The sequence below is a fragment of the Nicotiana tomentosiformis genome, chromosome 7, assembly GCF_000390325.3.
Source record: "Nicotiana tomentosiformis chromosome 7, ASM39032v3, whole genome shotgun sequence".
Taxonomy (NCBI): Eukaryota; Viridiplantae; Streptophyta; class Magnoliopsida; order Solanales; family Solanaceae; genus Nicotiana; species Nicotiana tomentosiformis.
Window position 1 is genome coordinate 80,688,676 of NC_090818.1, and position 20,336 is coordinate 80,709,011.

General features: G+C 42.4%; 1 protein-coding gene across 1 annotated transcript; it reads left to right on the forward strand.

Moving 5' to 3' along the window:
• Positions 1–2,412: 2,412 nt before the first annotated feature.
• Positions 2,413–20,336, forward strand: LOC104100248 (uncharacterized). Its single transcript, XM_009607436.4, has 9 exons — positions 2,413–2,691; positions 2,789–2,851; positions 2,983–3,038; positions 17,254–17,347; positions 17,536–17,596; positions 18,436–18,517; positions 19,504–19,559; positions 19,862–19,925; positions 20,016–20,336. The coding sequence occupies exons 1-9, from the start codon at positions 2,566–2,568 to the stop codon at positions 20,077–20,079; spliced, it is 666 nt and encodes a 221-aa protein (XP_009605731.1). The 5' UTR covers positions 2,413–2,565; the 3' UTR covers positions 20,080–20,336.

Genomic DNA, 20,336 nt, shown 5'->3' on the forward strand with positions numbered 1-20,336 from the left:
CCCTACCACGAAGTCCATAATGATACGCTCCCATTTCTACTCCGGTATATCAATCTTCTGAAGCAAACCTCCCGGTCTCTAATGCTCATACTTAACCTGCTAACAATTCAAACATTGTGCAACATGCCCAACAATGTCCTTCTTCATCCTTCTCCACTAATATACTGCTTCAAATCACGATATATCTTTGTAGCACTTAGGTGAATGAAATACCGTAAACTATGAGCCTGCTCAAGAATCAACTCTCTCAAGCCATTCACATTAGGAACACAGATCCGACCCTGAAGGCTCAATACCCCATCATCACCAATAACCACCTCCTTAGCATCACTGTGCTGCACTGTGTCCTTAAGGACAAGAAAGTGGGGATCATCATACTGACGCATCTTAATGCACTCAAATAAGGACGACCGAGATACAACACAACCAAGAACTCTACTTGGCTCTGAAATATCCAATCTCACCAACATATTGGCCAATGCCTGAACATCCCTAGCTAACAGCCTCTCCCCAACTGGAATGAATGATAAACTCCCCATACTCTCCGTCTTCTTACTTAAGGCATCTGCAAAATTTCGCTTCTACAAAATCGCACCTATAGAACAGCCTCGCGCGTGACTGCTTCTGCGCCAAAAAGTCTGCACCTGCGGAACAACCTCACATGTGCGTGACTGCTTCTGTGCCAAAAACTCCGCTTTTGCGCTCACCTGTCCACATCTACAGATTCGCACCTGCGCTCCAAACCTCGCATGTGCGAAAACACCAGAATCTAACTGCCAACCAAACTCAGAATGGTCTGGAACTCATTTGAAACATCCGAGTCTCCCTCCCCCCTCCCCCAGGACCCCGTACAATCATACCAATAAGTTCTAATACTCCCCCCAAACCTATTCAAAGACTCAAAACACTGGAATTAATATCAAAACTAAAAATCGTCGATCAAGATCAATCTCTTAAGTTCATAAACTTCCAACTTCAAACCAAGCGTCTGATTCAATCCTAACCAACCCGGAATGAACCCAAACTTTGCACACAAGTCCTAAATGAAAAAAACGAACCTATTCCAACTTTCAAAATCAAAATCTGTGTCTGATATTATCAAAGTCAACTCCCGATCAAACTTATGAACTTTCCAAACCTTCAAATTTTTAACTTTTGATAATTAGAGCCAAATCCACCTCGGAACCTCCAAATCCAAATCCGATACGCCTAAGTCCAAAATCATCATACAAATATATTGAAACCATCAAAATACGAATCCGGGATCGTTTACACAAAAGTCAACCTTAGTCAACTCTTATAACTTAAGCTTCCAAAATGAGACTCAATTCATTGCATAACCTTCCCGAAACTAATTCCAACCATCCCCGAAAATCACCAGACATCAAATGCACATACGGGGAACATCAAATAAGGGAACCGGGTTAAAATACACAAAACGATCGGCCTGGTCGTTAAAAATTTGTATGAATTTTTTTGTTGGGCCATACTGCATATCATATCTTGCTATTTAATCTTTAGCATATTTTTTTGAATTCGGCACCTAAGTCGCAATGTAAATGAGACTAAGAGCCTGTCTGGCCAAGCTGCCAAAACTACTTATTTTGAAAAGTACTTTTGTTCAAAAGTACTTCTCGAAAAAAGTATTTTCTGGACAATAGTAATTTGTGTTTGGCCAATTTATTTTACAACTTGTTTTTGCTATATTTTATAAGCAAATTATATTTGGCCAATCTTTCCAAAAAATAATTTTGAGAATTAAATTACGAACAAGGACAATAAATGTTCAATTTATAATTAGTACTATTTGAAAGAGAATTGAATTTGTAAAACATAAAGTAAAGATATACATTAAAGATTTTAATCAATATAAATTATTATTATCCAAAGAAATAATATTGGGTATATAGATGATTCAAACATATCAATATACATCGTTCAGTATAAATTATAAATCTACTTCATAAATCCTATATAAAATAAAAGATCTACTTTATAGTAGAAAGACTATATAAAAAAAAGAGAACAATAAAAAGCAATGAAAATCAGAAAAATGAAGAAATGAATGGTAGAAACTAAAAAAATAGAAAAGTTAAATTTCTGACGAATAATTTAAAAGATATAAATTTTTGATAAGGATATTTTTATCTTAAAAAAATAACTTTTTGCTTCTACTTTTTGGAAGAAGCTAGAATTTGTAGCTTGAAAATCTGTTTCTGTTGGTGCTCAAAATCACTTCTTTGTCTTGGCAAAATATCTTAAATTTTTTTAAAAAGTACTTTTTTGATTAAAAAAAATATTTTTGGCCTCGACAATTGATAAATATGATGCCAATTTAAATGGACTTCTAAATTATAAATCGCAATTGACATAAGCACCACTTATAAATCAAATGCGACATATTTTACCAAATGAAGGCGTACTTGGCAACAAAAAATTCGAAGCATTATAACACACAAACTTTTAGAACAGCTGCGGGTATGCATCGTTCATCTGAATCTTAGCAATTCCTCGAGTAAACTCATATTGCAGTCCTTATCTGGCCGTAGTTATTTTACAACAAAAATGGGGATTGACCATGGAGTAGACTCCCTTATTGTTGTATTTCTACTGATTTCAATGGTTTCCACTTGCGTGGCCTACCGCCCCGGTGACATCGTTCCAATGAGCAAGATGGGTCAATACCACTCTGTAAATTACAACCCTTAATTCTCTCATTTTATATCTTCTCTTTACATACATATCATGTAGAGTTTAATTTGTTTTTATATCTGTTTATTAATTGCAGTCAAGGACTGTTTGGCATGATATGATTGGAAAACACTGTCCCATTTTTGGGGTTAATCGTGAGGTAATTTTCATTTTTACCCTCAAATTTGTTTACTTTATGCTTCATGCGGTTGTTAATATTTTGGGATTTTATTGCTGATTTCCTTAGTTAGTGCTTATGGGATATTTTCGGGGTTGTATTTGTTGGTGTAGGTGTTGATACCGATTCCAAAACCAACTGGTTACAATGGAGCTGATCCGTACAAGATGTGAGCTTCATGAAACACAAATCTTCCCTTTTCTTTTCTTTTTTTTTTGTGTCAATTCGGTCTGCTTATCATGCCCTAGAAGTTTATTATGGTGATGTGAAACTTCCACATTCATGTTACCGTCTGAAATGGTTGGTGTGGGCTCTATGAACACACATTGAATTTACCCTTACTAGTATAGCTAGGTTAGGAGCAGTGTTGTTAAAAGCCATCGCTTCGTAACTTAAAGCGATGAAGTGATGTGAAGCGAGGGGTTGTCGCCTAAGTTGCGCGGACTCTTCGATTTTGGTGCCGTCCCCGTCCTGATACGAGACGGGGACGGGAGCGGGATACGTCCCGAATTCGGTCAACTGACTTCATACACTTTGACCGGAGTCCATCGACAAATTTGGGAGAAAAATTGAGATTTTGATTTCTCGTAATAAAAAATAAAACAGATTTAGGAGAATGAAAGAATAATGTCCATATTGGAAAATGAAAGATTGAATTCTACAATATTCATGTAAGTTTTTCACAAAATATCTCTCAAAATTTACAATATTTTTATAGTTCTATTTTTTATTAGCCGAATCCCCGCACCCGTATCCATATCCGGATCGGCACCCCCGAATCTTAAAATTTAGATTTTATCGAATTCGATACCCGGATCCGTTCCCGTATCGGATACCCGCACCCGAGTCCGAGCAACTTAGGTTGTCGCTTCCTATGTTACTCGGACTCTTCAAAAATATTGTTGGGTGCGTGTCGAATCCTCCAAATTTAGTGTATTTTTGGAGGATCCGACACGGGATCACTTTTGGAGAGTCCGAGTAACATAGGTCGCTTCATAGGTGAAGTCGTGCGCTTCGAATAATGACGTGCAAAGTGTCCAAACGAGAAGCAATCGCTACTTTGAGTCTCAACATTGAGGCATTATATTTATATCAGTGATATAATTGAACGCGGATGATTATTTTAATTACAATTTGATCATTATAGTGCTAAATTCATAAATGTTTAGTAGTTTAAATGATCCGTAAATTGTGTGGTTCACCTCTCGCTTTTTGCTTCAAGCCCCATGAACCTTGCCACTTCTTGTGTTTTTGGTTTCTAAAAACACTGACTAGGAGCATGTCTTTTTGGGTTAAATTGCTAGTTTACTTTGAGGTGATTGGTTTTGTTTTGTACATTGTTAAGGCTTGCGTGTTCTAGATTTATCTAGGAAGGTGTCTTTAGCCAAGACAACTCTCTCAGTTGCCAATATTGACCAATATTGAATCGAAACCTGGCATACTTGCTCACTTTGGTGACACTTCCAGTTAACTAGGGTCGCCATTCTGGTCTAAAAGCTTGACCGTCGGTCAACACCCAAGTATGTGGCCTAGTGGTCAATGAAGTCGGTGAGAACCATGAGGTCTCAAGTTTAAATCCTAGCAGAGTCAAAAAAATACTAGGTGACTTCTCATCTATCCAAGCCTTAGTGGATAAAGTTGTCTGGTATCTAAGTTGCTTGGACTCGGGTGCGGGTATCCGATACGGGGACGGATCCGAGTATCAGATTCAGCAAAATCTAAATTTTAAGATTCCGGGGTGCGGATCCGGATATGGATACGGGTGCGGGGATTCGGCTAATAAAAAATAAAGCTATAAAAATATTGTAAATTTTGAGAGATATTCTGTGAAAAACTTACATAAATATTGTAGAATTCAATCTTTCATTCTCCAAGATGGACATTATTCTTTCATTCTCCTAAATCTGTTTTATTTTTGATTTTGAGAAATCAAAATCTCAATTTTTCTTCCAAATTTGTCGATGGACTCCGGTCAAAGTGTCCGAAGTCAGTTGACCGAATCCGGGACGTATCCCGTCCCTATCTCGGGACGGGGACGGCACCAAAATCGAAGAGTCCGCGCAACTTAACCTGGTATCTGGTACCTGTTGCTGGTGCGAGGTGGACAAGTATCTTGTGGAATTAGTCGAGGTGTGAGCGAGCTGGCCCAAACACCCCGGTTATAAAAAAAAACTTGACTGTCGGTCATTTTCTTACCATGTCTATTCCAGTCCAAGTAGGGGAATACCATGTCCCTGTGCAAGATACGACATGCCATAATGCAAATGGATGATGATTTCAAGATGGTGACATAATCTTTGGTAAGAGATTATACAGAGTTAGGGTGTAAAGGTCTCAATTACCTTTCCCCAATAATATTTCAAATCTAGCTGATGTTATCCTACTTCAAATAGTATTCTTTGCACACTGCCTTAGGACCGAATAATCTGTGTACCCTTTCTTGATTGTTATATTTACTGATGTGATACTCTTGTATTGGCTAGGAATATAGCTACAAATTTTAGCTATCATGTAGCCTAACCCAAGCAACCTTGTCCATTGGTGTCACGACCCAATTTCTCCCTCCGTGAACCGTCGTGACGGCACCTAGTCTCTACGACTAGGTAAGTCAACACTTTGCGGAAATGAAACAAAAGTATAAACATTAACTACTAACAATAACAAATATCTAATAAGCAACTGAATGCCACTCGACAAATATAATTATCACCTCTGAAAAATGTACGAAAACATTCCCAAAACCCGAAAACCCGCAAGTCACAGGCTACTAAGAAGTCTTAACCGTTCCATACATCATTTCTATAGAAAGAAAGCAAAAATGAACATAGGGGGGAGGGGGGTAGAGGGGGACTCCGAGGATCTGCGGACGCCAGCAGATGTACCTTGAAGTCTCCAATAAGCAGCAGCGACTGCAACTAGTGATGAGGCTGGTAAGATGAACCTGGATCTGCACACGAAAAACATGTGCAGTAAAGGGCGTGAGTACACCACAACGGTACCCAGTAAGTGCCAAGTCTAACATCGGTCGAGTAGTGAAGAGATCGGGTCAGGGCCCTACTCGTATAAATATAATGAAATAAGACTGAATGAAATATCGCAGTAAAAATAAATACGGAAATCTAACAGGAATAGAATCAATGAAAGACAACAGCTCAGAACACAGTGATAACAACAGGGGATCTCCCGAGATACCGTCTCGTAGTCCCAAACGTAAATGTGCAGGGGGATCTCCCGGAATACCATTCTGTAGTCCCAAAATAAATATGCTGAGCAGGGGGATCTGCCGGAATACCGTTCCGTAGTCCCAAAGTAAATATGCAGTACAAGGGATCTCCCGGAATACCATTCCGTAGTCCCAAAGTAAATATACAGCGCAACCAACCGAAATAACAGTTACAGCAAGAAATCCTACAGTTTAGACTAAGTTCAAGTCAAGGAAAGCAGGAAATTTCACTAAACATGCTGCACAGAGTTCAAATAGGCAGTTAAACAAGTAGGCATGCTATTCTAGTCTAAACATGATAGTTCCATATGCTAGTGTGTTTCAAATAAAGAGAAAACAAGTTATGACTTAGTGAAAAACGGAGTTTTTACAACAAATAGCCCGTGTACGTACTCGTCACTTCACGTACACGGCGCTCACATATCAAACAGTACCAAATCTTAAGGGGAGTTCCCCCACGCAAGGTTAGGCAAGCCACTTACCTCGAACCAAGCTCTAATCAATCCGAAATCACGCTCTTGCCACGAGTATCCAACTCCGAGTGGCCCGGATCTAATCAAAACCAATTACATAACATAAATACAACTACAAGAGCTAATCTAACGAACGAAATCAAAGCTAAAGCTAGGAAATTGGAAAAAAATTGCTCAAAAGCCTCCCCGGGCCCACGTCTCAGAATCGGGTAAACGTTACTAGATAAGAACACCCATTCACTCATGAGTTCACTCGTACAAAAATCATTCAAAACCGACACCTAATTCCCACTCAAAACTCAGATTTTTGGTTGGGGAACTTTTCCCCCAATTCCCCAATTTCCTCACTCAAATTCCTTAATTTAATGAAGAAAACAACTATGGATTAATGACATATGATCAAAATAGGATTAGGAATCGTTACCCACTGATTTCCTCTTAAAAACTCTCGAAAAATCGCCTTCCTCCGAGCTCTCAATCAAATTTTGTGTTATGAAATTTCAACCCTCGAATCTGCCCTTTTCTGCCCAGCGATTATCGCACCTGCGGGCCAAGGATCGCATCTGCGGTTCCGCACCTGCGGAATTCCCATCGCAGGTGCGGCTTTTCACTTAAAGTACCTCGTCCGCATCTGCGATCAAGAGGTCGCACCTGCGTGTGCGCACCTGCGGACCTTTTGTCCGCTTCTGCGGTCCCAGACCGCTCTTGCGGTTCCTTCACTCGCACCTGCGGACATCGCAGATGCGGAACACCCCTCGCACCTGCGATCCCAAACCTCCTTCCCATTTTCGCTTCTGCGGTTCCATAGCCGCTTCTGCGACTCCGCACCTGCGGCCCAAAGTGCGCAGGTGCGGTGACACCAGATACAGCAACATCAGCAGTTTCACCTAAGTCCAAATCAACTCGTTAAGCACCCGAAACTCACCCGAGGCCCCTGGGACCTCAACCAAACATACCAACCAATCCTAAAACACCATACAAACTTAGTCGAGCCTTCAAATCACATCGAACAACATCACAAACACGAATTATGCACGGATTCAAGCCTAAGGAACTTTGAAATTTCCCAAATCTACAAACGACGTCGAAACATATCAAATCTCGTCCGAATGACCTTAAATTTTACCCACAAGTCAAAAATGACACTACGAACCTACTCCCAATTCTAGAATTCCATTCCGGGTCCGATATCAAAATTTTCACTGCCGACCAAAATAGCCAAAATTTCAACTTTCGCCAATTCAAGCCTAAATCTACTATGGACCTCCAAAACACTATCCGGACACGCCCCTAAGTCCAAAATCACCTAACGGAGTCATAAAAATTCAAATCCGAGGTCGTTACACACAAGTCGACGTCCGGTCGACTTTTCCAACTTAAGCTTCCCAATAAGAAACTAAGTGTCTCAATTTACTTCAAAACCAATACGAATCCTCCCGGCAACGCAAAAATAGCAGATTAAGATACGGGGGAAACAATTAATAGGGGATCGGGGCTATAACTCTCAAAACGACCGGCTGGGTCGTTACATCCTTCCCCTCAAAAAACAATCGTTCGTCCTCGAACGAGCATAAAGACATACCTGAAGCTGTGAAAAGATGAGGATAACGGCTGCGCATATCCCGCTCGGTCTCCCAAGTCGCCTCCTCGACCGGCTGACCCCTCCACTGGACCTTTACTGAAGCAATGTTCTTTGACCTTCGTTTTCTGACCTGCCTGTCCTAGATAGCCACTGGCTCCTCAACATAAGATAGATCCTCGTCCAACTGGACTGAGCTGAAATCCATTATATGAGTCAGATCACCGTGATACTTCTGGAGCATCGAAACGTGGAATACCGGATGAACCCCTGCTAGGCTGGGAGGTAGAGCAATCTCATAAGCAACCTCCCCAACACGCCGCAATATTTCAAAAGGCCCGATGTACCTCGGGCCCAGCTTGCCCTTCTTTCCGAACCTCATGACGCCCTTCATAGGCAATACCCGAAGCAAGACCCGCTCTCCAACCATAAATGCTAAATCGCGAACCTTCCGGTCCGCATAACTCTTCTGTCTGGACTGGGCTGTGCGAAGTCTATCCTGAATCACCTTCACCTTATCCAGGGCATCCTGGACCAAGTCTGTACCCAACAATCGGGCCTCGCCCGGCTCGAACCAACCCACTGGGGACCGACACCGCCTACCATATAGAGCCTCATACGGTGCCATCTGAATGCTGGACTGATAACTGTTGTTGTAGGCAAACTCTGCAAGTGGCAAGAACTGATCCCAAGAACCTCCAAAATCCATCACACACGCACGGAGCATATCCTCAAGAATCTGAATAGTGCGCTCGGACTGCCCGTCCGTCTGAGGGTGAAAAGCTGTGCTCAACTTCACCCGAGTACCCAACTCCTGCTGTACGGCTCTCCAAAACCGTGATGTAAACTGCGTGCCCCGGTCAGAGATGATAGATACCGGTACGCCATGAAGTTTGACAATCTCACGAATGTAAATTCGAGCCAGCTGTTCGGAAGAATAGGTAGTCATCACAGGAATGAAATGAGCTGACTTGGTCAACCTGTCCACAATCACCTAAACTGCATCAAACTTCCGATGAGTCCGTGGGAGTCCAACAACGAAGTCCATAGCGATCCACTCCCATTTCCACTCCGAAATCTCTATCTTCTGAAGCAACCCACCCGGTCGCTGATGCTCATACTTCACCTGCCGGCAATTTAGACATCTAGCCACATACTCTACTATGTCCTTCTTCAACCTCCTCCACCAATAATGCTGCCTCAGGTCCTGATACATCTTCGCGGCACCCGGATGAATGGAGTACCGTGAGCTGTGAGCCTCCTGGAGAATCAACTTACGCAAACCGTCCACATTGGGCACACATAACATGCCCTGCATCCTCAATGCACCATCATCCCCAATAGTGACCTCCTTAGCATCACTGTGCTGGACCATGTCCTTAAGGACAAGCAGATGGGGGTCATCATACTGACGCTCCCTGATACGATCATAAAGAGAAGACCGAGAGACCACACAAGCCAATACTCGACTTGGCTCAGAAATATCCAATCTCACAAACTGGCTGACTAAGGCCTGAACATCCAATGTCATAGGCCTCTCTGCTGCTGGTAGATATGCTAAACTCCCCAAACTCTCTGCCCGACGACTCAAAGCATCGGCCACCACATTGGCCTTCCCGGGATGGTACAAAATGGTAATGTCATAATCCTTAAGCAGCTCTAACCACCACCTCTGACGCAAATTAAGATTCTTCTGCTTGAACAGATGCTGCAAACTCCGGTGATCAGTGTAGATCTCACAAGGAACACCGTACAAATAGTGCCTCCAAATCTTCAAGGCATGAACAATAGCTGCTAGCTCAAGGTCGTGGACAGGATAGTTCTTTTCATGCACCTTCAGATGTCTGGACGCGTAGGCAATCACCCTACGGTCCTGCATCAACACCTCGTCGAGGCCAACTCGCGACGCATCACAATAAACTATATAAGACCCCGAACCTGAAGGCAATACCAATATTGGGGCTGTAGTCAAAGCTGTCTTGAGCTTCTGAAAGCTCTCCTCACACTCTTCCGTCCACCTAAACGGAGCACCCTTCTGGGTCAGCCTGGTCATGGGTGCTGCAATAGATGAAAATCCCTCTATAAAGCGACGGTAATATCCTGCCAAACCAAGGAAACTGCGGATCTCCGTAGCTGATGATGGTCTAGGCCAACTCTGCACTGCCTCCACCTTCTTCGGATCTACCTTGATCCCATCACTAGATACTACGTGGCCCAAGAATGCCACTGAATCAAGCCAGAACTCACACTTAGAAAATTTTGCATACAACTTCTTTTCTCTCAAAGTATGAAGCACAGTCCTCAGGTGCTGCTCATGATCCTCCCGAGTCTGGGAGTACACCAGAATGCCGTCAATAAACACAATGACGAATGAGTCAAGATAGGGTCGGAATACACTCTGCATCAAGTGCATAATTGCTGCTGGGGCATTGGTCAGCCCAAAAGACATCACAAGGAACTCGTAATGACCATACCGAGTCTTGAAGGCAGTCTTCGGGATATCTGGCTCCCGAATCTTTAACTGATGATAGCCTGAACGTAAGTCAATCTTGGAGAACACTCTGGCACTCTGTAACTGATCAAATAAGTCATCAATACGAGGCAATGGATACCTGTTCTTCACTGTGACTTTGTTCAACTGGCGGTAATCAATACACATCCGCATAGAACCATCCTTTTTCTTCACAAACAAGACAGGAGCACCCCAAGGTGACACACTGGGTCGAATGAAGCCCTTATCAAGCAATTCTTGCAATTGCTCCTTCAACTCCTTCAATCGCAAGAGGAGCCATACGGTATGGAGGAATAGAGATGGGCTGAGTGCCCGACAACAAATCAATGCCGAAATCAATATCTCTATCGGGCGGCATGCCCAGAAGATCAGCTGGAAACACATCTAAAAAATCCCTCACTACTAGAACTGACTCAACTGTAGGGGTATCAATACCGACATCTCTCACATAAGCTAAATACGTGTCGCACCCCTTCTTAACCATTCGTTGAGCCTTAAGAAATGAAATAACTCTGCGGGGAGTATACTCTAAGGTACCTCTCCACTCTAATCGCGGTAAGCCTGGCATAGCCAGCGTCACGATCTTAGCGTGACAATCAAGAATAGCATAATGGGGCGACAACCAGTCCATGCCCAAGATAATATCAAAATCTACCATGCTGAGTAATAATAAGTCGGCTCTGGTCTCAAAACCACTAAGAGCAATCAAACACGACCGATACACGCGGTCCACAACAAGAGAATCTCCCACAGGAGTAGACACATAAACAGGAAAACTCAAAAAATCCTGAGATACGCCCAAATGTGGGGCAAAATAAGAGGACACATGAATACGTAGAGCTTGGGTCAAATAATACCGACGCATCTCTATGACGGACTGGAACAATACCTGTAATGACAGAGTCGGAAGCAACTGCCTCTGTACGAGCCGGAAGAGCATAATACCTGGCCTGGCCTCCCCCTTTAGGGCGACCTCGACCTCCCCGACCTCCACCTCGAGCTGGCTGAGCAGGTGGGGCGGTAGCTGGTACTGGAATCATAGCCTGAGAATCCGGTGGCGCACGTGGTGGCTGAGAAGTCTGTGGAGGTGCAACCCTCCTAAGTCCGGGGCAATCTCTCACCATATGGCGGGTGTCTCCACACTCAAAGCAACCCCTCGGAGGGCGTGGCTGCTGCGACTGACTCGGGCCAGGTCTGCTGGACTGGCCGCTAAAAGCACCCCGAGCAGGAGGCACACTAGATACTAGCGGTGCATAATAAGGCTCCTGGGGCCTTGAAGGGGATGGAACACCACTGGCAGCTGGAAGAGCTGAATGAACGGGGCGACCCACATAACCCCTACCATTGCGAGCTGCTGGGGCACGAGCTCCAGAATAAGAACCAGTCTCTCGAGATCTCTTGGCCTCTCTCTCCTCTCGGTCCCGGGCAAGCATGCCCTCCAATCTCCTAGCAATACTCACAACCTGCTAGTAAGGAATATCCATCTCCAACTCCCACTATACTAATCTTGATACTGGGGTGGAGTCCCTCAATAAATCGTCGAACCCTCTCTCGAACTGTGGCAACCAAGGTCGGTGCATGTCGGGCCAAATCACTGAAGCGGACTGCATACTCTGACACAGTCATAGCACCCTGGCGCAACTGCTCAAACTCCACGCGCCATGAGTCCCTGAAGCTCTGAGGGACATACTCTTCTCTCAAAAATATGTCCGAGAACTGAGTCCATGCAAGTGAAGCTACCTCATATGGACTACTCAACTGATAAGCACGCCACCACTGATAGGCTGCTCCTCTAAGCTGGAAAGTGGTAAAGAAACCCCACTCATCTCCGCTACGCCCATAGTATGGAGAATATGATGACACTCCTCCAGAAAAACCCTGAGCATCATCTGTAGCCAATCCGCTGAAGGTAGGTGGATGGTACTTCTGGTACCTCTCAAGTCTGAGCTGCTCCGCATCAGAAGCGGCCGTCCTAGTCTCATGCTGAACCGGGCTACCGGCGGCATAGGAATGAACTCTGGGGCCTGATCAACCTGGACCCTCTGCTCAGGAGTGTGGGCTGCGGGAGTCTGTGCCCCTCCCCGGCCTGAGATATGGCGGGAGCGAACGGAATCAATCCAGCCTAAGCTAAGGTGCTGAACATGCTCATAAACTGGGCTAGAGTCTCTTGGAGGGCTGGTGCAGCAATAGGAACCTCCGGTGCCTCCCCTCCAGCTGGAACTGCTGGGGGCTCCTCCGTCGCAGCTCGCGCGGGTGCTCTGGCTGCACCGCGTGGCTGTACTCTACCCCGGCTCCAGCCTCTGGCGGCTCTAGCAGGGGGCGCGGGTGCCTGGTCGTCAGATCCTCCGGTACGGGTCCTCACCATCTGTGAGAAAGAATAAAATAGAGAATTTTTAGAATTTGATGCCAATAACTCGCACGACAAAGAAATCAAAGAAGTATGTTTGTTCCTAACAGTTCCATAGCCTCCCGAAGATAAGTACAGACGTTTCCGTACCGATCCGCGAGACTCTAATAAACCGGCTTTTGACTCACGACTCCTATGAACCTAGAGCTCTGATACCAACTTGTCACGACCCAATTTCTCCCTCCGTGAATCGTCGTGACGGCACCTAGTCTCTACGACTAGGTAAGCCGTACTTTGCGGAAATGAAACAAAAGCATGAACATTAACTACTAACAGTAACAAATATTTAATAAGCAACTGAATGCCACTCGGCATATACAATTATCACCTCTGAAAAATGTACGAAAACATTCCCAAAACCCGGAAACCCGCAAGTCACAAACTACTAAGAAGTCTTAACCGTTCTGTACATCATTTCTATAGAAAGAAGGCAAAAATGAACATGGGGGAGGGGGGGTGGTGGATAGAGGGGGACTCCGAGGATCTGCGGGCGCGAGCAGATGTATCTTGAAATCTCCAATAAGCAGCAGCGACTGCAACTAGTGATGAGGCTGGTAAGATGAATCTGGATCTGCACACGAAAAACATGTGCAGGAAAGGGCGTGAGTAAGCCACAACGGTACCCAGTAAGTGCCAAGCCTAACATCGGTCGAGTAGTGACGAGATCAGATCAGGGCCTTACTGGTATAAATATAATGAAATAAGACTGAATGAAATATCGCAATAAATAAATACGGAAATCTAACAGGAATAGAATCAATGAAAGACAACAGCTCAGAACACAGTGATAACAACAGGGGATCTCCCGAGATACCGTCTCGTAGTCCCAAACGTAAATGTGCTGGGGGATCTCCCGGAATACCGTTGTAGTCCCAAAGTAAATATGCAGTACATGGGATCTCCCGAAATACCGTTCCGTAGTCCCAAAGTAAATATGCAGCGCAACCAACCGAAATAACAGTTACAGCTAGAAATCCTACAGTTTAGACTAAGTTCAAGTCAAGGAAAGCAGGAAATTTCACTAAACATGCTGCACATAGTTCAAATAGGCAGTTAAACAAGTAGGCATGTTATTCTAGTCTAAACAGGATAGTTCCATATGCTAGTGTGTTTCAAATAAGGAGAAAACAAGTTATGACTTAGTGAAAAACGGAGTTTTTACAACAAATAGCCCGTGTACGTACTCGTCACCTCATGTACACGGCGCTCACATATCAAACAGTACCAAATCTTAAGGGGAGTTCCCCACGCAAGGTCAGGCAAGCCACTTACCTCGAACCAAGCTCTAATCAATCCGAAATCACGCTCTTGCCACGAGTATCCAATTCTGAGTGGCCCGGATCTAATCAAAACCAATTACATAACATAAATACAACTACAAGAGCTAATCTAACGAACGAAATCAAAGCTAAAGCAAGGAAATTGGAAAAAAATTGCTCAAAAGCCTCCCCGGGCCCACGTCTCGGAATCGGGTAAAAGTTACCAGATAAGAACACCCATTCACTCACGAGTTCACTCGTACAAAAATCATCCAAAACCGACGCCTAATTCCCACTCAAAACTCAGATTTTTGGTTGGGAACTTTTCCCCCAATTCCCCAATTTCCTCACTCAAATTCCTTAATTTAATGAAGAAAACAACTATGGATTAATGACATATGATCAAAATAGGATTAGGAATCGTTACCCACTGATTTCCTCTGAAAAACTCTCGAAAAATCGCCTTCCTCCGAGCTCTCAATCAAATTTTGTGTTATGAAATTTCAACCCTCGAATCTGCCTTTTTTTGCCCAGCGATTATCGCACCAGCGGGCCAAGGATTGCATCTGCAGTTCTACACCTTCGATATTCCCATCGCAGGTGCGGCTTTTCACTTAAAGTACCTTGTCCGCATCTACGATCAAGAGGTCGCACCTGCGGACCTTTGTCCGCTTCTGCAGTCCCAGACCGCTCTTGCGGTTCCTTCACTCGCACCCGCAGGCATCGCAGATGCGGAACAACACTCGCACCTGCGATCCTAGACCTCCTTCCCATTTCCGCTTCTACGGTTCCATAGCCGCTTCTACGGCTCCGCACCTGCGGCCCAAAGTGCGTAGGTGCGGTGACACTAGATACATCAATATCAGCAGTTTCACCTAAGTCCAAATCAACCCGTTAAGCACCCGAAACTCACCCAAGGCTCCCGGGACCTCAACCAAACATACCAACCCATCCTAAAACACCATACGAACTTAGTCTAGCCTTCAAATCACATCGAACAACGTCACAAACACGAATTATGTACGGATTCAAGTCTAAGTAACTTTGAAATTTCCCAAATCTACAAACGACGTCGAAACATATCGAATCTCGTCCGAATGACCTCAAAGTTTACCCACAAGTCAAAAATGACACTATGAACCTACTCCCACTTCCGGAATTCCATTCCAGGTCCGATATCAAAATTTCCACTGCCGACCAAAATCGCCAAAATTCCAACTTTTGCCAATTCAAGCCTAAATCTACTACGAACCTCCAAAACACTATCCGGACACGCCCCTAAGTCCAAAATCACCTAACGTAGCTAACAGAGTCATAAAAATTCAAATCCGAGGTCGTTACAGTCAAGTCGACGTCCGGTCGATTTTTCCAACTTAAGCTTCCCAATAAGAGACTAAGTGTCTCAATTCACTTCAAAACCAATACGAACCCTCCCGGCAACGCAAAAATAGAAGAATAAGATACGGGGGAAACAATTAATAGGGGATCGGGGCTATAACTCTCAAAACGACCGACCGGGTCGTTACAATTGGTGCTCAACTTGACTAACTTCAATGTAAATTTAGCTCCATGTCTAGCTGCCGCTAATGCGAAGCTAACTACTTAAAATTTGGACATTCAAGAAGGGTTACTTGATGTAGATAACATGAAAAGGTTAAAACTTCTGGCACATGGGCAGTGTTCTCAACTAACTTACTTTGCAAATTATTTATTTGTACATCTCACTTTCTTGAAATGAAGAAATGGACATTCCCAAAAATGAAGAAGCTTTGCAAGAAAGGCTCCCTTTATATAGCAGGAAAAATATCTGAAAGGAAAGAATATGAATTCCAAGAGTTAATGTTACTTCTTGTACGGTCTCCAGCTGCAAACAACAACAACAACAACCTGGTAAAATCCCACTAGTGGGGAAAACTACATATTTGCTGCATACTAGGGTCTCCAGCTGCATACTACATATGTGCTAAGACAACTCAACAACTATATTGCTTAGGGTATTTATCATATCATGGAGACATGGATGATAAACTAGATCTTCAAATATATGTTTCAACTTATACAAGATGGAAAGAAGTTTGTTGGATACTTCGCCTGGTATGACGGAAGTAATATTTGCTGATATCTAGGTGATGTGATGATTAGTTTTTCTGCCAAAGGTTTTGATGGTAATTTAAATGAGGCAATCAAGGCATTGAGAACCTTAACTTAGTATGAACAAATACTATTGCAACAATGAGATGATGCCCTGTATTTCTGCCATAATGAGGGAATCAATGGTGATCATTATACCCCATATATGAGCACCTCTTAGGATTTGGAATGCAAGTTGAAGCTCTTATCATTGATATACGAGCCAAGAATCCTTTATTAAGCTGAGCATCATAGCTTTCCCACAAAGGACTTCCTTGACATCCTTTTTGTTGGTTTGCCAGAACGAAAGTTTGTGCTGGCTTTAGTGTGAGATGAAATTTGGGCTCCATCTCTTCACATAGTCACTCTTGACAATGAACAAATCTGACATCTTTCCCATCTTTACATGGTTTCCTTACTGCTGGGAAGTTAATTCCTTTTTCTAGCTTATCACACTTTTAACCCCCCCCCCGCCCAAATGTCAGCAATATACCATAAAAAGGAATGACGCTTTTTATAGCTCGAACAGAAGCACGTTTTAGTTATTTGGTATTTTCACTATCACTTTTGAAATAGTCAACCAAACTAAATTTCTTCTCTCAGTGAGTGCGACATCAGTTGCAAATTCGTATTGGCTAACGTTTCTTCTAGTGCTGTCGCTGACTATTTATTTTGTAACTTGGTAATGTTACATCTGTTTAGTTTCAGCGTCTATCCAATTGCCTATCCTGACTGTTATTCTGATTGCTAACTACTTCTGGAAATACGTGAATACTTACTAATATTGTCAGCAATCTATAGATCATTCCAAGTTGGAAGAGAAAAATATCACGTGCCGTGGCTCTTTGTGATCAATCGGAAAAGTTCTGAGGTTCCAATGATTGATATGCATTTGGTAAGGCCTGTATTTAAGTAGAGAAGTAGGTCTTACTTTAGCTGATATATATTTTTTCGCGCAATTATCTTGGTGCATGTTCTTTTTGTTAATTTTTCCTTTTATTTTTACCCCTTTTCCCCTTTAATATATATTTCCACGTTTTGTTTAGTGTTTCATGCAATGAATGAACTTTTCATTTATCACAGAGGTATTCTGGAGGTGATTTGCTTGGCGTTACTGCTAAAGTCATTAATATGCCTCATCACTGTATGTGTTCTTTCCTTTCAAATTCTTTTCTAGCATGTCAATAGGAAGGTGCGGTGGTGGTGGTGCACTACAATCGGCAGGAATTTTAGTAGATACAATCTCTTCCCATGCCAGCACCGGCCCCAAGTGTAACGATGCATACTAAACAATAGGAAAAGAATTGTAATAATAAAGGAAGAAAAAGACAGACTACTCTGTTAAGCTTGTCGGAATTTTTTTTATCTAATAGCTTTACTAGTTTATACCACTCTGTTTTGATCCACTGGTTTCTTCACACTTACATGATACTCTTCTTGTTTATAGTAGTAACACCACATATGCTAATTAATTTTTTTTTTTCACAAAATGAAAAAAAGGTTGGTCATTTAACACTTAGGTACATTGTGTGTACAACTTAAATTACTCATCTTTTGTTGACGATTAAAATGCTACTGTTCTAATCATACACCCAACATAGTGACATACGTTGTTTGTCACACTATTTGGTGGCTCCATCACTGAGCAAAATTTTTTACCTTCACATTATCTTTAATGCTGTCTTTTCACAATTTTTTTTTCAACCTAGTCATTAACCATTTTTCATAGAATCTTCAGTCAACATAGGTCCAAGAACAAATTACGAGTTCTTTTGTCCATACATAAGAGTACTGAAGACTCCTCGAGTGGCCTTCATCAAGAAAAGCTTAAGAATCTCACTGTTCATTTCTCCTATTCACTATTATTGGATAAATGGTTTATCATGATGTTCCAGAAAACATGGTGAACTCTAGAGATTCTTTTGTCAGCTTTCCAACGAATACTTTTACTGATCTGAAAAGTTCTGATGTATTTATGGACAGATGTTGAACTTCATCCTGATATTGGTAAACAATTTTGGGATCCACAACACTGGCCCAAGCACATGCTTGCTAGATATACATGGTAACTTCCTCTAAACCTCTAAATTAATCTTTCTAGCAAAGTTTTGATAATATATGTGGCCTGTTCTCCGCAATAAGTGTCAACAGACACTTGATAATGAATGAACTGGAAGATTCAACTTTGTGATCATTCTGAATCACCTGCAACATGAAAAATAGATTCAATTTAGGCACTTACTCTTCCTTCAGAGTCGCTGGTTGGTTGGTTTTTCAGCTTGTCATTTTTGGGAATCCTAAGCATGTGATTTTTCATATGCCATGTGAAACATTCTGAATATTGCTTATTAGTCCATTATTGTCCTAGCTTGGATAAGTCAGTGTGTCAACCAGGACAATGGAGGAAGTAAAGGAGGACGGAAAAGGTGGTTAATGGATGTTGTGTGGGTGGTTAACGGCATGGTTGCAGTGCAGAGGTGTTGAAACTGAGAGTAAACTGACTTGAGAGTATCATATCTTGGGAGCATAATGGGAAATAACAGACTGGTCTGCCGTGATCTTCTTCAAGGAACTTACTGTTAAAGCTGTTCTGCTTGGTGGAACCACAGATTGTCCAGCTTCATTGGAGGTTTTGATCTTATAAGAGCAACTACCTTTCTTTTGGTGAGCTGGTTCTTTAAATTTTTGTTTCGACAAGAGCATAAACCACACAGACTGCAAATGCTCCTACATGTATCGCTGAGCACTATACTGGGTTTTTCCTGCTTTTGCTGCTAAAAGCTTCTCTCTTATCTTCTTCGTTGAAAGATGAGGATGATATAAGCTACTGTAATAGGGAAATGTTTTGGCTTAACCATAAACTTCTTTTAGGCTGATAAATTGATTGCGTCCTTACCTGTATTATATATTTAATGATGCCTTTGGCGATTTTTCTAGCTCATAAGTCATCTTATTGACTTTTTAAATTTGCACTAAACAGGACTTACAGTTTTAATTTTTATTTTATTCTTATTATTATTTTTTCTTATAATATGTTTTCATTAATTTAAGGGAAGAGCAGTCAGAGATAGATGTGGCTTCGGGATTTTACGTTCTCTTCGGGTCAGGTAAACACATGCTTAGCTGAAGTGCTCTACTGACTTTCGCAAGCTTCATCATAATTCCATCTAAATGTAGCACACTATGGATGCTGGTTCCGTTGCTAGTATGTTTCCTGACTTAGTAGTGTCATCAGACATTATTCTTGTTTGGGAGCCAAAATTGTAGATAGTAGTAGTTAATCTTTAATGAGATATAGAAGTGTGTCAGTACATAATAAATACTGTTTCTATGTTGAATTATAGTTCATAGAACATCCACATTTTCTTGGTTATTATATTTGATTAATCTATTGCTATGACGCAAGCAGGGGTCATGCTATCCTTCATCCTTGCTGTCTACGTCTTGCAATCATCTCGAGATAAGTTGGAAAAGTATTCTCTTCTTCCTCTTAATATCTGTTGTCTTTCTGTATCCACAATTGTTGGATGGAGACATGGTATAAAATTTGCTTTCTTTTGCAGGTTCGTAAGGGAGACTGTTGCTGAGAGCAGCATCCCTAGTGTGGTAGTAGCGAAAGTTGAATGATAGAGTTCGACATGTTATTAGAGAAGTAAGATTCTGAATTGAATTAGATGATGGAAGGATGAGATGTACGAGTTCATGACATTTGTGAGGGGAAAATTATAGAGAAGTTAGACTGTGGAGGAAATAGAAAGTGCTGCTTGAGTTCCCAGCTGTATTTGTTTCGCCACAAGCCTTTTGCTTTCCAGATTTCTGATGCACATTTACTCACCAAAAGGGTGGCAGAAAAGCAATTTTACTTTGTTTTTTCCCTTTTTGAA